Here is a 19,739-nt window from a genome sequence, read left to right as displayed (position 1 = left end):
TCATCTGAAGTAAATTTTTATATAGACCTTCAGCCTACTAGTTCTTTCAAAAATATTCTACTTACACATATTGATACCCTATACCGAGTCAAGTTAGCCTATCATTGTCCTGTTAGCACAGTACTGCTGACAATGACTAGCAGCTATGTCTCCAGAGTCTCAGGTAGTAGATAACTGTTGATGCCAGACCTGGGAATTTGTGAAGTAATACCATGAGCCAGTGTTAAGAAACTCTGATATATACAGTAAGTTAACTGACAAATGGAACCTTAAACCTGGGTTGTGGTTGCCACAATGGTATGTCTAGGTGCCCGTTCCACCTCACTGGATCAACATCATCATCATCATCATCTGTATTTCTATACCTTGGTACCTCGGGTTAAGAACTTAATTCGTTCTGGAGGTCTGTTCTTAACCTGAAGCACCACTTTAGCTAATGGGGCCTCCTGCTGCCGCTGCGCCGCAGGAGCTTGATTTCTGTTCTCATCCTGAAGCAAAGTTCTTAACCCGAGGTAATATTTCTGGGTTAGCGGAGTCTGTAACCTGAAGCGTCTGTAACCCGAGGTACCACTGTACTGCTTTGGATTTTAAAGCAGTTGACAGCACATTAAAACATCAAATAAAACAATCCAGAAGAAAACAAATTCAAAATTCCAGGAAAAGATTTCCAATTCTTCTTGAAGTGACATTTTGCTTTCCCCATACTTATTCACCTGCTAGAAAGCCAGTGGGTTAGACTCAAGAGTGTCAGACTAGGAACTGGGAGATCGGGGTTCAAACCCCCCTCGGTCAACTGGGTGACCTTGGAGTCAGTAGCATTCTCCTAACCTACCTCACAGGGTATTTGGAGGGTCATTGAAGAAAAAGGTGGGAGATAAATGCAATAAATAAGCTCTTCTGCTTGATGGAGACATCAGTCGCTTGGCATCCAGAGATCTCCGCATGGTCACAAATGGACCTGCGCCTGGTGCCCGGCTAATTGTTAACACTGTCCTGAGCTGGCAAATTAATAACAGCAGGGCGAGGGGAACCAAATCCAGAAGACATTCACCTAGGAGTTCTTAAAGAATTAAAAAAGAAGAAGAAATTGCTGGTCTTCTAATAAAATAAGCTCTATATCCAAGGACTGGCCAGTGGCTAAATTAACACTGAGTTTTAAAAGGGATCAAGGAAACTGGTGGAAACATTATTAAAGATAGAATAAGTCTTGCCAGAGCAGAACTAGCATGGATTCTGCAAGGGTTAGTCCAGTCTCACTAACCTATCTGCCCAAGGCCAAAGTTCTTATGATGCCATCTCAGTTTCATATATGAAGAGGCCAACTCAAGAGTGCCACAAATCTGGCACCAAGCAATTCCAAACTATGATCCAGTTGCACCAACACTAGTTCTGTGGGGTGCTTTGGTTCTTCTATAACAGGCTTCCTCAACCTCGGCCCTCCAGATGTTTTGAAACTACAATTCCCATCATCCGATTGGTTCCCAAACTTCCGAGGTACCACTGTATTCTGTTGTTGTTGTTGTTGTTTAGTCGTGTCCGACTCTTCGTGACCCCATGGACCAGAGCACGCCAGGCACTCCTGTCTTCCACTGCCTCCCGCAGTTTGGTCAAATTCATGCTGGTAGTTTCGAGAACACTATCCAACCATCTCGTCCTCTGTCATCCCCTTCTCCTTGTGCCCTCCATCTTTCCCAACATCAGGGTCTTTTCCAGGGAGTCTTCTCTTCTCATGAGGTGGCCAAAGTATTGGAGCCTCAGCTTCACGATCTGTCCTTCCAGTGAGCACTCAGGGCTGATTTCCTTCAGAATGGAGAGGTTTGATCTTCTTGCAGTCCATGGGACTCTCAAGAGTCTCCTCCAGCACCAGAATTCAAAAGCATCAATTCTTCGGCGATCAGCCTTCTTTACGGTCCAGCTCTCACTTCCATACATCACTACTGGGAAAACCAAAGCTTTTACTATATGGACCTTTGTTGGCACCGCTGTATTCTAGGAGACCTCAAACAATTAAAATGTCTAGTTCTGTTCAATTAACCAGAAAGTGGTTTTTAATGCAATGTGGCAAGCTGTTGCCTGGGCCTTTCTGGCTTCTAGTTCCTATCATATTCTGCTCAGAACTTTCCACTGTTGACTCCCAATCAACCCAATCCTCCATGAGGAACCATTGGTGTTACATGTTACATGCCTTCTTACTCAAGCTATTTTCTCATGCTTAGTTGTGATCTTTTAGAGAAAGAGACAGCCTTCTGGTTTCTATTTTAAGCAAAGGGGTACAAGAAGCCAGAAAGAAATAATAAATAAAATTATTAAGCGCCCAAGTATTATTCCCTCTCTACATCCAGAAATCTGCATGACCACAAGAAGGCTGCAGACCATGGAATGTGAAATCCATTGGAGAGCGGCCATTTGCCTTTCACAATGCCAACAGAGTTGAAATCAAAGCCCATTTCAAATGTTCATTATTATATTTCTTTATAAATCACTTTCCATGAAGCATCTCAAAGAGATTTCACAATATAGCATAAAACAATTTTGCCTATAATAATTAATATGGGGGGCAGCATTACAGCAGGTTCCATCACCCCTCATACATGTGTTCACAGTAAGGTCAAGGAATACCCCATGCATACAAGTATAATTACACAGAATACTTTCTGCGCAGTTGGAAACCCTCTTTGAGAACAATCGTATGTGTGTGGGTTTTACAAATATATATATATATATATATATATAAAATACGTAGAGATTAGAAGCAGAACTTGCCACTTAGATACAGCACACCCACATAGTGCAATAACTGCATACACTATGGATATCGGGAAAGGGTAAACACACATGCATTTTAGCTCACATGACTGCAGAGGAAACTTCCATGACGAGCAGTTTTTGCTCATACCTGGAGATGACCCACCAACTGATAATCCTTTCCCCAAGATTTCTTGCCTATGTTCAAATTTTGTACAGAAAAGCTTTTGGAATTTAACCCACTTTTCTTCACTTGACACAAACTATAGGTTCTGGTCCAGAGAAAGAGAAAGAGAGTTTCAAGCACAGACTGTTTTAGATATAATTTTATTACATTATTTATTTATATTATTATTATTATTATTATTATTATTATTATTATTATTAGATCAACATGTTAAAGTTGCAGAAGTCCACCTACAAACGCTGCAGCATTTTTCTCAGCAAAGAAAAATTGGGACCTTTCTCTACAACTCCTAGTCCCAAGGTATGGGGTGGGAATCTCCGTTCTGATCATAAAGGGGGAGTAAAGAAGAAGTCTCCCTTTCTTGTATACTGGCTTATTAGAAAGAATCCTGCTCCTCAAGGTCTGTAATTCTTTGAGGACAAAATGAGTGGCTACCTACTATGTACTAAGGAAACATCTAGTTTGGCTCTTAACCTCTCCAAGTTCAAGAGCTGTTTAATGCACATGTAAGAGGCCAAAGATTATGGCATTTTACCAACAGGTTAGCTTTCAATCAGGAAAGTTCAGGAAGATGAAGAAACTGAGAATATAGATGACCTCCAAACACACTTTGATCAAGTGAAGCACAGTGAAGGGGGGGGTCAGAAAAACCTTAAGTGCCATTTCCAGCTGTTTTATTTAAGACAAGAGGAAGACCGATAGTGCCTCACTAGAGAATGCCTAAATGGAAATACATAATAAAAAACTGCACATATAAAAACTTCAAGGCACTGTGAATGCTAAGAGAAGGGAAACAATTACATGAGAATGGTGTTGAATGTAATTTTCATCGAGACATCTCAGTAAAGAGTTCCACCATTGACTTCCAACTGGATGATGAATGCACCCTTTGTAGGATAAAGCAAGGCCTGAGAATCCAAAAATGTGGTTGGAATTTCAAGTACAGTGGGACCTTGGTTCTTGAACTTAATCTGTTCCCGGAGTCCTTTCGACTCCCGGAACTGTTCAAAAACCAAGGCACGGCTTCCGATAGGTTGCAGGAGCTTCCTGCACTCAATCAGAAACCACATTGGACGTTAGGCTTCCGAAAAACGTTCACAAACCGGAACACTTACTTCCAAGTTTGCAGCAATCAGGAGCCGATTGTTTGACAACTAAGTCGTTTGGGAACCAAGGTAGCACTGTATCCTCCACCACCACCTCTGCGAGCGTGGATCTAAAGCCTCTGTTTCTCCTGAGCGAAGAAGCCCCATGCAAAATCCACCTGAGAACTGAAACACACCAGCACTGGCCCGTATCTGGCAGAACAGCAATGCGGGAAAAGCTACTGAGAACACCTTTTTAAAAAAGGTAAAGGGACCCCTGACCATTAGGTCCAGTCGTGGCCGACTCTGGGGTTGTGGCGCTCATCTCGCTTTATTGGCCGAGGGAGCCGGCGTACAGCTTCCGGGTCATGTGGCCAGCATGACTAAGCCGCTTCTGGCGAACCAGAGCAGTGCACGGAAACGCCATTTACCTTCCCGCCGGAGTGGTACCTATTTATCTACTTGCAGTTTGACGTGCTTTCAAACTGCTAGGTGGGCAGGAGCAGGGACCGAGCAACAGGAGCTCACCCCGTCACAGGGATTCGAACCACTGACCTTCTGATCAGCAAGCCCTAGGCTCTGTGGTTTAACCCACAGTGCCACCCGCGTCCCAAGAACACCTTTACCTGGTATTTTATTGGTTTTTATATTAAGAAGCATGCTTCATGTACTGTTCGAATAAATGTGCAGCTGTTACTTAATTATTGCAAGAAAAAAGGACATTCTCTCTGAAGGATGATGTTCCTATGGCAGCAGTATCACATTTGGCCAGCATTTAAACACAACAATATTTTGTCACTGGGAAAAAATGCAATCTTCACCAGCAAATAATGGGAAACACAGAGCAAAGTGTATTTTAAGGACTTTGGAAGCTAAACATTGCCCTCCTCACACTGCCTCTCAAGAGGGACACTTGAAAAAAATCTGTTTTTCTTCTCTCCCACGCCCCTTCAATTTATCTACTCACTTTTATTTTCTTTCATAAACAGGAAGGAAATATAACCAGAAATATTGGTACTGAAAGGTCCCGAATTCAGTTTAACTTAATTAAGCAATGCCAAAGATTATTTGTTTTGATTTTGGCTCATTAATAGTTTTCCTACAGGAGCACTCGGTAAATGAAAAGGGGATGGGGGGCCCTGGTTCCAACCCCGATCAAACAGACTAGCCTACTAGTGTCAGGTGTGAGCCAGCAATAAATCACATAAAGTAAGTGAAATTAATTCTCTATTAGAAGAAACAGGCTCTGCTCAGGAGTGCCAGGCCTAATGAGAACAGCAAGTCTTCTTTGGTAGCTCTTGCTCCTATGAGGCAGTTGTGGAGATAGGAGGTCCCCGCCTTCCCACAGCAGCCTAAGTCTCCTCCTCTCCTGGAACTTTCCCAAGCCATCTGAGACTATGCCAGTGTGCCTGCCTTTGCTCCTATCACTTCATACCTCTCCTGGTCTTGGGAGACTAGGGGGAGGGGAGCTTAGAAGGCAAGACACCTCCGCTTCTTCACCAGTCTGACTCATCTCTGCCTCTTGGCCTCCTTCCTCTCCTGCTTTAGCTTCTGCGTCCAATTCTGGACTTCTCTCTGCCAGATTCTCCTTGCCCATTAAACCTTATTACCTCTTCGGCTTCTGACACCTCCTCTTCCCAAGTCTTCTCCCTCTGATCACTCATCATTGTCCCACCACCAATCCCCAGGCTCTAAGCCTTCTTCCCTTGGGAGTTCACCAGCTGGTGCCTCCCATCATTCCTTTGTGTCCTGTCCATGGCAACTCGTAACTTCTACAGCCACACATGCTGCTCCTTCCACATCACTCTTTGGGAAGATCTGCCTAGAGTTGGATGTTGCTAATTGCAATCAATACCTCCAAAATGTACAACCTGAGTGCTTTTACTCAGGGAGGCCACAGCCCCTACAAATTTGTTCTTCAGGATTTGGAAAAGAGTGAAGACTGAAAGAGCTCCTGCACAGTAAGAGCCAATTTTGATGGCTGTTTCTTTCTTCCCACACCCAACCTTGTGCACATAACCTCTCCTTTCTACTCTTAATGACTTGAGTAATAACAGTTTATGGAAGGGGCCATGTGTGAAGTCCCACCTCTGCCTAAGAATATGGAAAGGTGCTGCCAGTTAGAGTAGGCAATGCAAGAAAAGACTAGAAGGACAAATAGGCTGACCTGGTATTAGGAATGCAAATCTATTTCCAGTCCATGTTCCTTTTGCATGTGTTCCTCAATATTCCCATGTTCATACTAACTGTGTGGTATTTGAATACTTACCTTAAAATGTATTTTTCTCAAAACATACATGTCTAAACATATTCTCTCTCCATTTATTCATTTTAAGTGTATTTGATACTTTTTTTAAAGCCAATAATTCCTTTGAAACATTCAGGAAGTGAAAAAGCCGGTAAATAACTAAGTTCCAATGTGTACTTTGGTCCAGGCGCACATCAGGTCAATTTGTCTCAGAATTCACAAAACTTAACTGTTCAAGCACTCCTATCTGCTATAAAGCAATTTCCTATGAGAGTTCTTGATGTTAGCTTTTATACTTGGAAATGTTCATCATTTTGATAGATGGGCCACATACAATTTACCTGTGCACAAAGACACATGCTGACATACCACACTCTATAGAATCATGGAATGTCCAGTTACCTGGGTGGGAAGCAGATTTTGTTTCCACCACAGGGACATCACTAAATGAAACACAAGTGAATCACAACTATTGTGATTCATGTTCATGGAAAAAAGAGAAGTGGGCAACTATGAAAACCTGTTGGGGTGGGGACTAAACAGCTTCCTGCCCCTATCCACCCAGTCAATCAGATTTAGGCCGCCCCATGTTGCCTTCAGTTTCTTGGTCATGCTAGAGTACAATAAGATATTGGAGACCAGCAGAAATAACTTACTTAGCCCTCTAAATACAGATCAAAGGAAACTATTATGATGCCCCAAGCGGCTCACATAAGTAAGAAACCGACGGCAGCTTGTCATCTCAACCCAAGAAAAACACTGCTGACAGTGACTGATGACATGATAGAAGAGTGAAAAGTCAGAGAGATCTATCTTGCACCTTACTGCCTTGGTGTCTCTCTTTGCCTCGGCCACATCTGTTTTCTGAAATGTATATTCAACACAAAATTGTAAGTTCATTTCTAATGGCTAAGGCTTGTTTCTCCTTTTTAAAAGTTCAAGGCCTCCTGCTGGTCTAGCTGCTATTAAGTAAAGCCTATTTTCTTCTGATTTCATGGTTTGACACCACAGACACCCCCCACCCCCCATTTACACGTATTTCAATAACTGCAGGTATTCCTGGATGACACTGATTATCTAAATCCACTACAATCTGGGTTCAGACCCAGCTTCGGAACTTAATCAGCCTTGGTCGCCCTGATGGATACCTTTATCATGAGAGGGGCAAAGGGAGTGCAACCCTGTTACTTCCACTCAGTCTCTCAGTGGCTTTTGATACCATGGACCATGGTCTCTCTCCTCCTGGACTAACGCAGTAGGATGGGTATCAGAGGCACAGTTTTATTGTGGCTCTGTTCATATCTTCAGGGCTGTATCCAGATAGGAGGACTGGGTGAGTGCTCCTCGGTCCCCTCTGGTTTTCTGCAGAGAACTATCCTCCTCTCAGTGCTATTTAACATCTATATGAAGACACTGGGAGAAGTCATTAGGAGTTTTGGAGCAAGATGTCACCAGTACACTGATGGCACGCATCTCCACTTCTCCATAACAACTGAATCAGGAGAAGGTGTGAAAGCTCTGGATCGGTGTATGAATGAAGTGATGGACCAGATGAGGGCCAATAAACTGTGCTTAAATCCTGGGGAAATGGAGCCTCTTTGAGTTGGCTAGCTCCCATGTTTAGAAGACAGGCAAGTTGCCTGTTCTGAATGGGGTTGCACTTCCTCTGAAGGAGCAAGCACCACCTTTGTCTGGTTCACCAGCTATGGCTGTTCCTGGACAGGGATAGCTTGACCACTGTAGCCTTTGTCTTGGTAACCTTTAGGCTGGATCACTGCAATGTTCTCCATATGGGGCTGTCCTTGCATCTGGTTCTGAAGCTCCAGCGGGTGCAGAATGCAAAAACTGGTGGAAGCATATAGCCCCACCATATCTACACTTAAATATAATCATAAGATGGTGATCAGCATCTTATGATTCTGCATACCAGAGATACTCTGATCACAATCTTCCTAAGAGGGTTCATATCCAAGACATTGCTCTCCAGGTGCCTCTCATGAGTCCGGAAAGCAGAAAAAATGCAATAATTCAAAATATAAATCTGACAGGTTCTATCTAGATTTTGTTTATATTCCATGCTTCCTCAAAACTTAAAAATGCAGCACATACAGTGTTCTGAAGCAGTCTCCCATCCAGACTTTGACTAGACTCAGACCTGTTTAGCTTCATATCAAGACGGCCGCATTACGTGCTTTTAGAATGAGTCCTAACCATCTGGAAGGAAGACCCCATTTTCAGTTAGGTCAATTTCAATATCTGAGCCAACACATCACATTTCATGCTTTGTAAGTTCAACTATCCACAAGACATTATCAAAACAGCCCTTGTTGTTTACATTCCTAAACATTCACCACAGTTGATGGGCTGACATTATCGAAAAGATAATACAGGAGTGCACATGAGCCTTTATCTTTCACTCACCGCTGTGCACTAACCTAAGCACTGGGTTACACTACACTGACTTCTGACAAGCAACTACCAACACCGGGTAACAATATATGTTTACTCCAAATCCAGGCATGTGTTTTTGCGCACATATGCACACACACACATTTTAGAACCTACAAAGAAAAGTGCAGACTTATTTGCTTCTGTGCATCTACCACATGCATGGAGGAGAACTGCACCGGCCAGCACCACTCCCAACAGTCCCTAATGTCTGTGCATTGAACAGAATGACAAAAAGGATAGAAATTTGATAATTAATTAATACAGAGCACTGTGTATGTAGGTTCTGCTTTCTGAAGTTCAACTGGAAGAGAGTTCCCCAAAACTGGGTCCACAATACTGAATGCATGGCTACTTGTAGTTACAAGCTGTGCATCTGAGTCATGGGGGAGCACTAACAGTGACTCCCCCAGATACCTCTATACTGGAGCAGAGATATAAGTTATCAGGTGGTCCCTGAGGTATCCTGGACCCAAGTTGCTAGGGCCTTGTAAATTAATACAAGAACCATCTTGACCAGTTGCATATGAGCAGCTGGTGCAAGATTTTGAGTGCCTGGGTTATGTGCTGGTGATAGTCTGTCTTCATCAACAGTTCAGCGCCGAGGGCCTTCTGGCGGTTCCCTCATTGCGAGAAGCAAAGCTACAGGGAACCAGGCAGAGGGCCTTCTCGGTAGTGGCGCCTGCCCTGTGGAACGCCCTCCCATCGGATGTCAAAGCGATAAATAACTACCTGACATTCAGAAGACATCTTAAGGCAGCCCTGTTCAGGGAAGTTTTTAATCTGTGGTATTTTAGTGTATTTTTGGTTTTCTATGGAAGCCGCCCAGAGTGGCTGGGGAAACCCAGCCAGATGGGCGGGGTACAAATAATAAATTATTATTATTATTATTATTATTATTATTATTATTATTATTATTATTATTCAGCTGCAACAATTTGCACCAGCTAGAGCCTCTGGATCAGGTCCAAGGGTAGCACCACACAGAGCACATTGCAATAATCAGGTCTTGCGGTTTCGGGTGATTAAGGACAGAATAAACAGAAAAATGCAATTTTTGTTTTGGCAAACAACTCAGAAATACATGCCGGGCATTAAGAAAGAAACATGACACAGAGGCCAGAATGCATTAATATTCTGTAAAGTGAGAATTGCATTTAGTCTCTTGCAGATGCTAAAGGTCAATGCTGAAAGAGCTAGAGCAGAACCCAAAGTTTTAATGTTAGTCTGGAAATTATTTCTAAGAACAAAGCATGTTTCTTGTTCTTCTGTATTTGAGTTTGGAAATCATATGACTATGGAACATGCAAAAATAATTCCTGGCCCTCTTGATTTAGTTTCAGGCTCCATAAGCTCCAAGAAAAGCTATATTTCAATTTATTTTATTATTTATTTTTTTAAATTCAAATCTGCTTTTGCACTTTGGAAACAGCAATAGCTGTAACCCATTTCATCACTGTTCTCTGGGCAGACATCCAGAAACCATACCTTACACAGCGATTTAAAAAGCACAAAAGCTCTTTCATAAGGGTTCAAAGAAAGTGCAAGAGAATTATGTTGAACCTGGCATCAATTTCCACTGAAATGCAAAATAATAAAGGATTTTAATTACCATATCTCACTTAACTTTTATTGTCTTTGTACTCACAAAAGCCAGTATTCTGCATATGAAATTCAAGGTGCATGATATGTAATCAGGATGAAGCTGTTTTTAGGTAACAAGGTGCCTCTGGCACTCTCAACAGGCTTTTGGCAAAGTGATTAGCTATTGTGAAATCCAGATGTTAGAAAATATGGTATTGGGTGCAATTTCCCCTTTCTGTTACCCTCATGAAAACTGAGAGTGCAAACAAGCAAGGCTTGTGCATAGAAATGTTAATTTTCCTCTGATCTTAATTCCTCATTTTGACAATACACATGTACAAAAGAGTAGAATTTGTTGTATCTGATTCCCAAGAGAATAACCCTACAACATGGAACTGTGGATATGAAAAAAAATCACCCCAAGTAGTTATACATGAAGAATGCTGTGTTCTCAGAGAGCTGTGCACTCCACCTAAAAGCGTGCAGCAAAGAACTCAAGTAAGAAATAGTAATGCAGCAGCAGCATCTATCCAAATCACCTGATAACATCAGAAACATTTACCGTATTGGTCTGAATATAAGCCGCACCCGAATATAAGCCACACCTTTAAAATTGAAGGGGGGGGGGAAACAATACCCAAATATAAGCCGCTCCCTTAAAATAGTGCAGGCACTCACACCCGTTCTGTTTTACCGTATGACTATTTCAGCAGCGATATCGTAAAAGCCAATTTTTGTAAGGTCACAAATTTAAGCCGCACTTTAGCTTTTCATGGTAGGAATTTGGGGGGGATACAGTATATCAGGCACAGAACTTCTTTATATACAACTCCCATTTCCTCAGAAATTACTGGATCCTCAAATGTGCTCTTCAGGGGTCAAGTTGTAATCAGTGCCTGTTCACTATTAAGACTCTACCTGCTATACCCCACCCCCCCAAAATATACACCCACTCACTCTGAACAGTACTTGCACTTGAAACTGAAATCCACAATAAGCTTATTGCCATTTGCTTCATGTGTACACATCCCAAAGGATTTCTAGTTCTCTTAACCAGTTCTTTAATTTTTGTGTGGTATTTGTGGTACTTTTCATTCTTTCTTCTTGCTTCCTCCGCTCCCTTTCAGACAATATTCCATCACTTGAACTCCTAAGCAGACTGCAAGATGGTCTTGGACTTACATAATAATAATAATCTATTACTTATTATTTATACCTCGCCCATCCGGCTGGGTTTCTCCAGCCACTCTGGGCAGCTTCCAACAAAACACTAAAATACAATAACCTCTTAAATATTAAAAGCTTCCCTAAACAGGGCTGCCTTCAGATGTCTTCTAAAAGTTTGATAGTTATTTTTCTCTTTGACATATTAATAATTTATTATTATTATGCATCAATCTAGCAAATTCTGTTAACAGAATGTCAGAAAGAACCCAGAGTCCAATAAGGATGAGATTTCCTCGTGTAACTGTCCCTATATAAGCATGGGGAAGCTAGGAAGTGAAAGGTGTAGAGTCGTCCAGGGGTGTGGGGAGAAGAGAACCAACTGGATTTCAAACAGGCACCACATTTTGGGCTCTCATTCATGCGCAATGGATTTTCTCCTTCCTTGCTGTCCTTCTGCCAGCAGGAGAAGACTTTCTTGTTCCAACACTGTTTGGGGAAGAGACTGCTTTTCATGAAAGGGCTGGTTCCATGCTGTTTTTATTGTAATTATTTGTATGAGATATAGATAGATGATAGATAGATAGATAGATAGATAGATAGATGATAGATATAGATAATTCTATTAGTGTTTAATTGTTTTTTAAATATTCTCCTTCTGCATGTTTTTATCTGTAAGTTGCTCTGAGTCAGGGAAAACGGCAGAGTATTAATAATAATAATAATAATAATAATAATAATAATAGCCTTTTATCTGTGAGAGTAGGTTTTCTGGTGCATTCGCCTTATATCAGAACTGCTAAAAAATATATCATTTCCCATAACATCACAAAGATTTATTCTTTATAAAGAACATTCCATCAATTCTGGAAATCTATATATTCTTCTATCTGAATTCACAAATGTACATACAGTTTACATATCACAGATTTCAGATCATCAGTATTTTTTTTCTTTCCAGGATGCAGATATCGGCATTTCCATCGCAAACAAGGTTCCTCTACAGAGTGAATATCATACAGAACCACTGTGTACGTTCCATAAATAGTTTGCTATCATTTGGCTCTTTGGAGGTCTTGTTTTATTGAAAAGCAAACTAAAATAACATCTTACATTAGGAATGGCCAAGTTCAGCAAGTACGCATGGGGAAAGAGGAGGTATGCTTTAGATTCAAGCTGCTCAGCCATATTGTGAATTTCCTCACACCAGTCAGCTATAATGCAGTCTGCACTAGGGGAAACCCAGAAACTCTCCAGTCTTTCCTCAACTGTGACATCATTACGGAAGTATGGGCAACGTCCCATGGAGAAAGATTCTGCTCATGGCATCATCCATGCCTTAACAAAATTACCAGATAAGGTTTCTAAAGATGAAGGCGGACATTGCAAAGTTCCTTTTTGTTAAGCAAGTAGGTATTAAGAAAAGCAGGATATGAATGCAAGAATAAACCAACAACAGTCAGTCATCTTTTAAACCCCTACAGCAGAGGAACTGAGGATCCCCCTATTTCAGCTCATCCTTTCAACAGAAGAGCAGTGTATTTCAGTGACTGCAGAATACCATGCCAGATCATGTTTAGACAGCTATTTTTTTTTCTTGAGCCTTTCAGTTTTAATCTAAACTCCTCCCAATGGCATTACACAGACAGACAGCAGGACAGACCTCTAAAGTCCTCTGCACATTCTAAGAAGGAGCCCAACTTTCCTGTCTGCTCTTAGTAAGATGAGAAATAAAAAATACTTGCAAACATGTTTAGATCCAGCATTTGAATTTTACTGCGAGAAACATTCGAAATTTATGAAGTACAACTGGCTGTTGCATGGACTCGTAACATTCCAATAGCTATTATTAAATTGCCATCACGGTATAAGAGTGAATAGCTTAATTTGTGTACTCAGTTTCACATCCACATTGTTCCTTCATTTAGACTATCTTTATGTGTCCTTAAATCTGCGGTGATCCTCTCTTAATGCAATATAGTTGCCTAGCAGATGGATTGAGAGTATTTCAGATTTGGGGATACTATAATTAAATTCTGTGTGTCTGGGCAACAAGGTATGTTGGATTTTTCCAGTCCACTATCCACTGTCATTCAGACACAACCAAACACAATCAGCTTTCCAAGTCCCTGTCCACATGGCTTTTGCCTTGGGTATCAGAGACTTGGGCAGGATTTTAAAGAGAAAACATAAAACTCAACTACACTGATGAACTGCTCTTGCAAAAAGATATATCAGAAAGAAAAAAAGCTATTCCTTAGTTTACAGTAGTGATATATTAGCTAAGTAGCGCATGACAGTATATAAACTGTATAACTAAGTAAGTTCTATATCTTGTCAAACAAAAAAATTAACCATGAATTGGGTTTTCAGTAAGAGGAGTGGGGTCTGGCTTTGGTTAACGATTTGTTATGAGAGAATGCAGAACACTATTCTTGATGGAACCGAAAATATCTTCTCAATGAACAAATGTATTCCAACTGCAAAAGAAGATACATATCTAGAAAGGCAAGCAATGGCAAGGCAGAAAAACACAGGAGAGGGGGATTCACCTAACCAGCCCCATCAGCAGAAGGCCTGTACAAGGACTTCTGCTTATTCAACAGGGCTCTCTTCTCCATAAAAAAGAGAGAGAGAAAGCCAAGAAAAGCATGCAGTGGGAGGAGAAGGGAATCATTCCATTGGGCAAACTGCATTGCTCTCAAATGATTGGAAGACTGCAAGATTGAATTCCACCCCTAATCACCAATACTCTGTAAGATCAGCATCCTTTTGCAATCTCAGAGGCTTAAGTGCTTACCTTAGATGCTTGAGGTGTTGAAATCACATGAACTGTGCTGGGTTTGACGCCGTTTGCTTTGGGTCTCTTATAGAGAGCAAACCTGCTTTTCCTACGCCCCCTATCACCATTAGGGAGGGAGCCATTGTACCTAGGAAGACAAATGCAAAAGTTATTTGAGAGACTGTTTTACATGTAGTGGAAAAGGAAGTTGAAAATCATAAAGACGGCAGTAAGAGATGCATGGTCAGGCTTCCTCAACCTCGGCCCTCCAGATGTTTTGAGACTACAAGTCCCATCATCCCTGACCATTGGTCCTGCTAGCTGGGGATCATGGGAGTTGTAGGCCAAAAACATCTGGAGGGCCAAGGTTGAGGAAGCCTGGTCTAGGTCATAGATTCCTAAAGTGTGGACTGTGGACCATCAGTTGTATGCATGCAAACTTCATTCGATGACTGGTGGTATGTTTGCGGGTTTGTGGCTAGGGGATGGGAGATGGCATATCCAGAGTATTAACTATGTATATAGATTTTAAATTGTATTTTTGTTGCTTCTTTTATTGTATTACAATCTGAATTCTATAAATTTGAAATGGTAATACATGAGAAATAAAACAAGTAATAAAAATGCAATTAAAAATTATACAGGATCCAGCAAAGTGCATTACATTTGCTACAGCAGGCAGAAAAATCATTACGTGGTCCACCAAAAGCCTCAGCAATGTTCAATGGCCCATGAAGAACAAGCCTGGGAACTGCTGGTCTGCTTCTATGGAAATGGAAGTACTCCTTCCATTTTCAAGCCATTTGTTAAGCTGGTTGGCATCCATGATCGTACAGACTACTGTTCACTAAGCTTGTTGCTATTCTAAGTACAAGATTTTGCTTAATTCAAGTACTGTGTCTAGTTAAAACAGAGCAGAAGTTGCAGGAGACAGCTAATGCTTGCCAACAAAAGGCTTCAAAATTGTCCAGCCAGCCATACCGATATGAAAGCTCATGACATGCTGATTTAGCCATACCTGTTTAGCTAATCGAAAGCTCATCATGGAATAATGTTTCCAAAATCTTCCACAGGCACCCATCTGTCTGACACCAGCTCAGATATAGCCCAAGAATAACCCAATTTCAAGGGAAATATTCCTTTGCTGCTTTGTGCTGAGAACTCCATGCTATAAATTACTTAGAACCAACACTTTGCAGTGGAGTTTTTAAAACCACACATTCCCTTAGTTCTTGAATAACATTCAATTTTTATTATGGATTTTAAGCACAGGAGCTGCTTTCAATAAGCACAAAACCTTGTTCTTCTTCTTATAATTATAATTATTATTTGAATTTGTATACCGCCCTATACCCGGAGGTCTCAGGGCAGTTCACAGAACAAAATCAAAATATAAAACCACAAAATATATAATCAAAATAAAGACAACAACCCAATAACCCTAATAAGATCATTTCCATTAGTGGCAGCTGCATTCAAGTCCCCTATAACAACAAAGTGTAACCTTAGCTATGTAATGATAGAATCCTAGCATTCAGTCCTGAAAGGAGTAATTACCAGCGGAAATTCTACATTCATATTTATACACACACCATGTCCCAGCAGCAAAACACAAATCGAGCCACTCATTGGAATAAATGGGGCTGCTGAAGCTGGCACATATTACCCACATGTAAACCATCTGCCCATCAACAGTCAGTTTAGCCCTGTCTATTATTATATTTTCACAATTTCATCACTCTTTACTATAGGAAGAGTGTAGACAATTATGTCGCTTTCACTCCCCTTCACTCATCCTACAACCCAGTTCTTACAAAAAAAAAAACCTGTCAAAACACAATGATGCCAAGTGTAAACACTATTTATGAATTAGCCCTTGCTGTGTCATATTAAAATAAAAAGTAGCCCTAAATTTATCCTCAACTCATAGCCTTGCACACAAACGAACTGTGTCTACACACAGGAAGATGTTCAATGCTTCTCCTTTTTGTCTTTCACTCTGCAGCAGTTATTCAAGGAATGTAGATAAAAAGCTCCACGGCATCAGGCAGAAAAATTATTAAGAGAAACAAGATGATGCATTTAGCACTTAAAGGACCTTCACAGTATTTCCATAAAAGAAGCAAGTTAAACTGAATGGAGTGCTAAAGAACACAACCTAAGAACATAAGAAGAGCCTGTTAGATCAGGCCAATGACACATCTACAAGCAGGACAAAAGCACTCTGCCGACTTGTGATTCCCAGCAACTGGTATTAAGAGGCATGCTGCCTCTGACCATGAGAGTAAAGATAAAGGGTAAAGGGACCCCTGACCATTAGGTCCAGTCGTGACCGACTCTGGAGTTGTGGCGCTCATCTTGCTTTATTGGCCGAGGGAGCCGGCATACAGCTTCTGGGTCATGTGGCCAGCATGACTAAGCCGCTTCTGGTGAACCAGAGCAGCGCACAGAAATGCCGTTTACCTTCCCGCCGGAGCGGTACCTATTTATCTACTTGCACTTTGACGTGCTTTCGAACTGCTAGGTTGGCAGGAGCAGGGACCAAGAAACGGGAGCTCACCCCGTCGCGGGGATTCGAACCGCCGACCTTCTGATCGGCTAGTCCTAGGCGCTGTGGTTTAACCCACAGAGCCACCCGAGTCCCTGACCATGAGGGTACAACACTGCTAAAATGGCTAGTAGTTACTGACAGCCTTGTGCGCTGTGATTTTGTCTAAACCTCTTTTAAAGTCACCCGGGTTGATAGTCATCACGGCCTCCTGTGGGAGGGAGTTCCATTGTCCATAGTTCATGTGCTGCATGAAGAAGTAACATATTTTTCCATGTATAAGACTAGGTTTTTCCCCCTAAAAAAGAATGTCAAAAATTGGGGGGGGGCGTCTTATACTCCGGGCCACCTCCCCCCATTTTCTTAAATCTGAGTCCCCCAAAATAGGGGGTGTCTTATACATGGGGGCGTCGTATACATGGAAAAATACGGTACTTCATTTTATCTATCTTGAATCCTCCAACATTCGAACAACTGATTCACAGCCATATTTCATTGCTGCAAATTCCCACTTTATCCATTTCTTAGTGTGTGTGTGTATCCTGCCTTATCGTAAAAGTCAAAGTGGCTAACAAAGCATTTGTTTTTAATCATCAGATAGACCAAGAGACACACAGTGGAAGAATGTAAAATAAATAGTTCTTCAAAGAGGAACTCTTTCCCCACCAAAGGCGTAGTAACTGTAGCCAACTGGACGATGACCAAAGGGTGACTAATACTAAAACATGGACTAGTACAGAGAAATGTAAGTGGAAATATACAAAGAAAGAATGAAAATGTTGTCCCCTGAGGTAATTATCAGACAGCAGTTTCCTACAAGGATTCTGCAGTGACAGTCAAAACAAAATTGGATGGTGGGCCGATGGGGGCACATAGCCCAGGCTGAGAATGTTCCCAAATAAGGAACTACGTAGGCACAGAATCAATATGTATGACCACACCAAAACCATGAAGTAGAACAGAGAATAACCCATACCACAGAGCAGCAAAACAGATTTGACACTAATACCTTCTTAAATAGCCATGGTTCTGACTGTGACATTCAGACTTAAGGCCAGACTGTTTTTTCAATGTGGATGTGCTCCTTCCCAAGAGATTCTTCCCACACCGCTCTGGTAATATGTGGATGGGGTCAACTGAATCATCACTTCCCATTCAAATATTGATGGACTGGGAGAAGACAATATTCAGGGTAGAAGAGAACTATAGGACTGGTCCTAGTCATGTATTTCCAAGTCACCAAAGAAGCATGAGAAAAAAGGCAACAAGATATGGGCTCAAACTATGAAAGTTTTCCACTTGCTTTCCACATACAGTGGTACCCCAGGTTAAGTACTTAATTTGTTCCAGAAGTCTATTCTTATCCTGAAGCAAAGTTCTTAACCTGAAGCACCACTTTAGCCAATGGGGCCTCCTGCTGCCGCTGCGCCGCCAGAGTACGATTTCTATTCTTATCCTGAAGCAAAGTTCTTAACCTGAAGCACTACTTTAGCCAATGGGGCCTCCTGCTGCCGCCGTGCCGCCGGAGCACAATTTCTGTTCTTAACCTGAAACTGTTCTTAACCTGAAGCACCACTTTAGCCAGTGGGGCCTCCTGCTGCCGCTGCGCTGCCGGACCACGATTTCTGTTCTTATCCTGAAGCAAAGTTCTTAACCTGAAGCACTATTTCTGGGTTAGCAGCGTCTGTAACCTGAAGCTTATGTAACCCGGGGTACCACTGTACTTTGATGGTGGCCTAGCTCTGATCCCCTAAAACAATAGAGGACTCAGAATTATACTTAGGCAAAGCAAGTTCCATCTCCTTGGCCCCAACTCCTTTGCCTCAGAAGACCCGCGGTTTGCCAATTGCCAGGAAGGAAGGACTGCTTACATTATCAGCTGAGTGATATCCTGCAACTTAAGACAATCTGGTGGGAGCTGCTGCCTGATATGACCAGGAAAGGACAATGAAGGCAGGAAATGCTGCATGAATAATCTTAATCCTATAGGGAAACCTTGTAATTTCTGTTACTACACTACAAAATTGAGGAACCTGTGGCCCTCCAGATGTTGCTGGACTTTAATTCCATTAGCCCTGACCATTAGGCTGGATACGATGTCTGGTCCAACAACATCCAGAGGGTCGCAGTTTTCCCATCTCCGCTGTGCTAGATTTTAGCATGATTTTACTTTGAGAACATTTCGTAAGCTGCTATGAGAGTGCCTCTCGAGGCTGCAAAGCAGATTAGTATTCTAAATAAAATATCACTTAACTGAGCTATCAAAAACCACTTTGCAAGTAATGCCATTGCTGACGACATTTCACATTCAAAACCAGAAAGGTATGAAACAACAACTCCAGGCATCAAGTAGTTAGATAATGCCTTGAGTTGTGAAAAATCAAATGAAATCATTTGAATAATTTTTGATTAAAGTAGTTATAGACGGGAAGTCTACAAAAAAAAAAAAAAAACCCCACAACAACAAACCAGCAGCCCCTGCAAAATATGCAGGCAGGTTTCAGCTTGCAAAAAAAAAAAAAAGTCAATCTGATATTTCAACTCAACCCAAAACTGAAGCTTCTGAACATTCCACTTACTTATTAGGACAACATTCTGTAAACTCTGAATTCAGCCCCACACTGTAGGTAAATACAGATGTAAGTGAAATACACAAAAGATCCCATAACTAACATTTTAAGCCTACCTTTTTGCTATACCTGTTCTGCAGAAAAGTTAGCACAACCAATCTTTTATATATAGTAGTAATTCTTAATCTGAGCACACTTTACTTTTTTTTTGCAGTAACTGTAGCAATGAAACCACCCCATTTTGAATTCTTCTTGCTCCCTAAAGCCCAAGTATTCTCAATTCTACTTAGTCTTTATTGACATTGATGTCTTCTTTTTATCAGTACAAGCTACAGTTTTTTTATAAAAAAAGTTGCCTGGAAGGCCTGCAGCTGCTAG

The 19,739-nt window shown here is 41.5% G+C and overlaps 1 protein-coding gene across 1 annotated transcript in view; it reads right to left on the bottom strand.

Annotated features, from left to right (window-relative positions):
* Window positions 1–19,739, bottom strand: part of PELI2 (pellino E3 ubiquitin protein ligase family member 2) — an 83,053-nt gene that overhangs the window by 29,313 nt on the left and 34,001 nt on the right. Inside the window, exon 2 of the mRNA XM_083618010.1 lies at window positions 14,262–14,391. Within this exon, the coding sequence (XP_083474136.1) occupies window positions 14,262–14,391 (130 nt within the window). The remainder of the gene's footprint in view (window positions 1–14,261; window positions 14,392–19,739) is intronic.

Source organism: Podarcis filfolensis, assembly GCF_964270895.1.
Source record: "Podarcis filfolensis genome assembly, chromosome: 1".
Classification (NCBI taxonomy): Eukaryota; Metazoa; Chordata; class Lepidosauria; order Squamata; family Lacertidae; genus Podarcis; species Podarcis filfolensis.
This window is presented reverse-complemented; position numbering and strand designations above follow the sequence as displayed.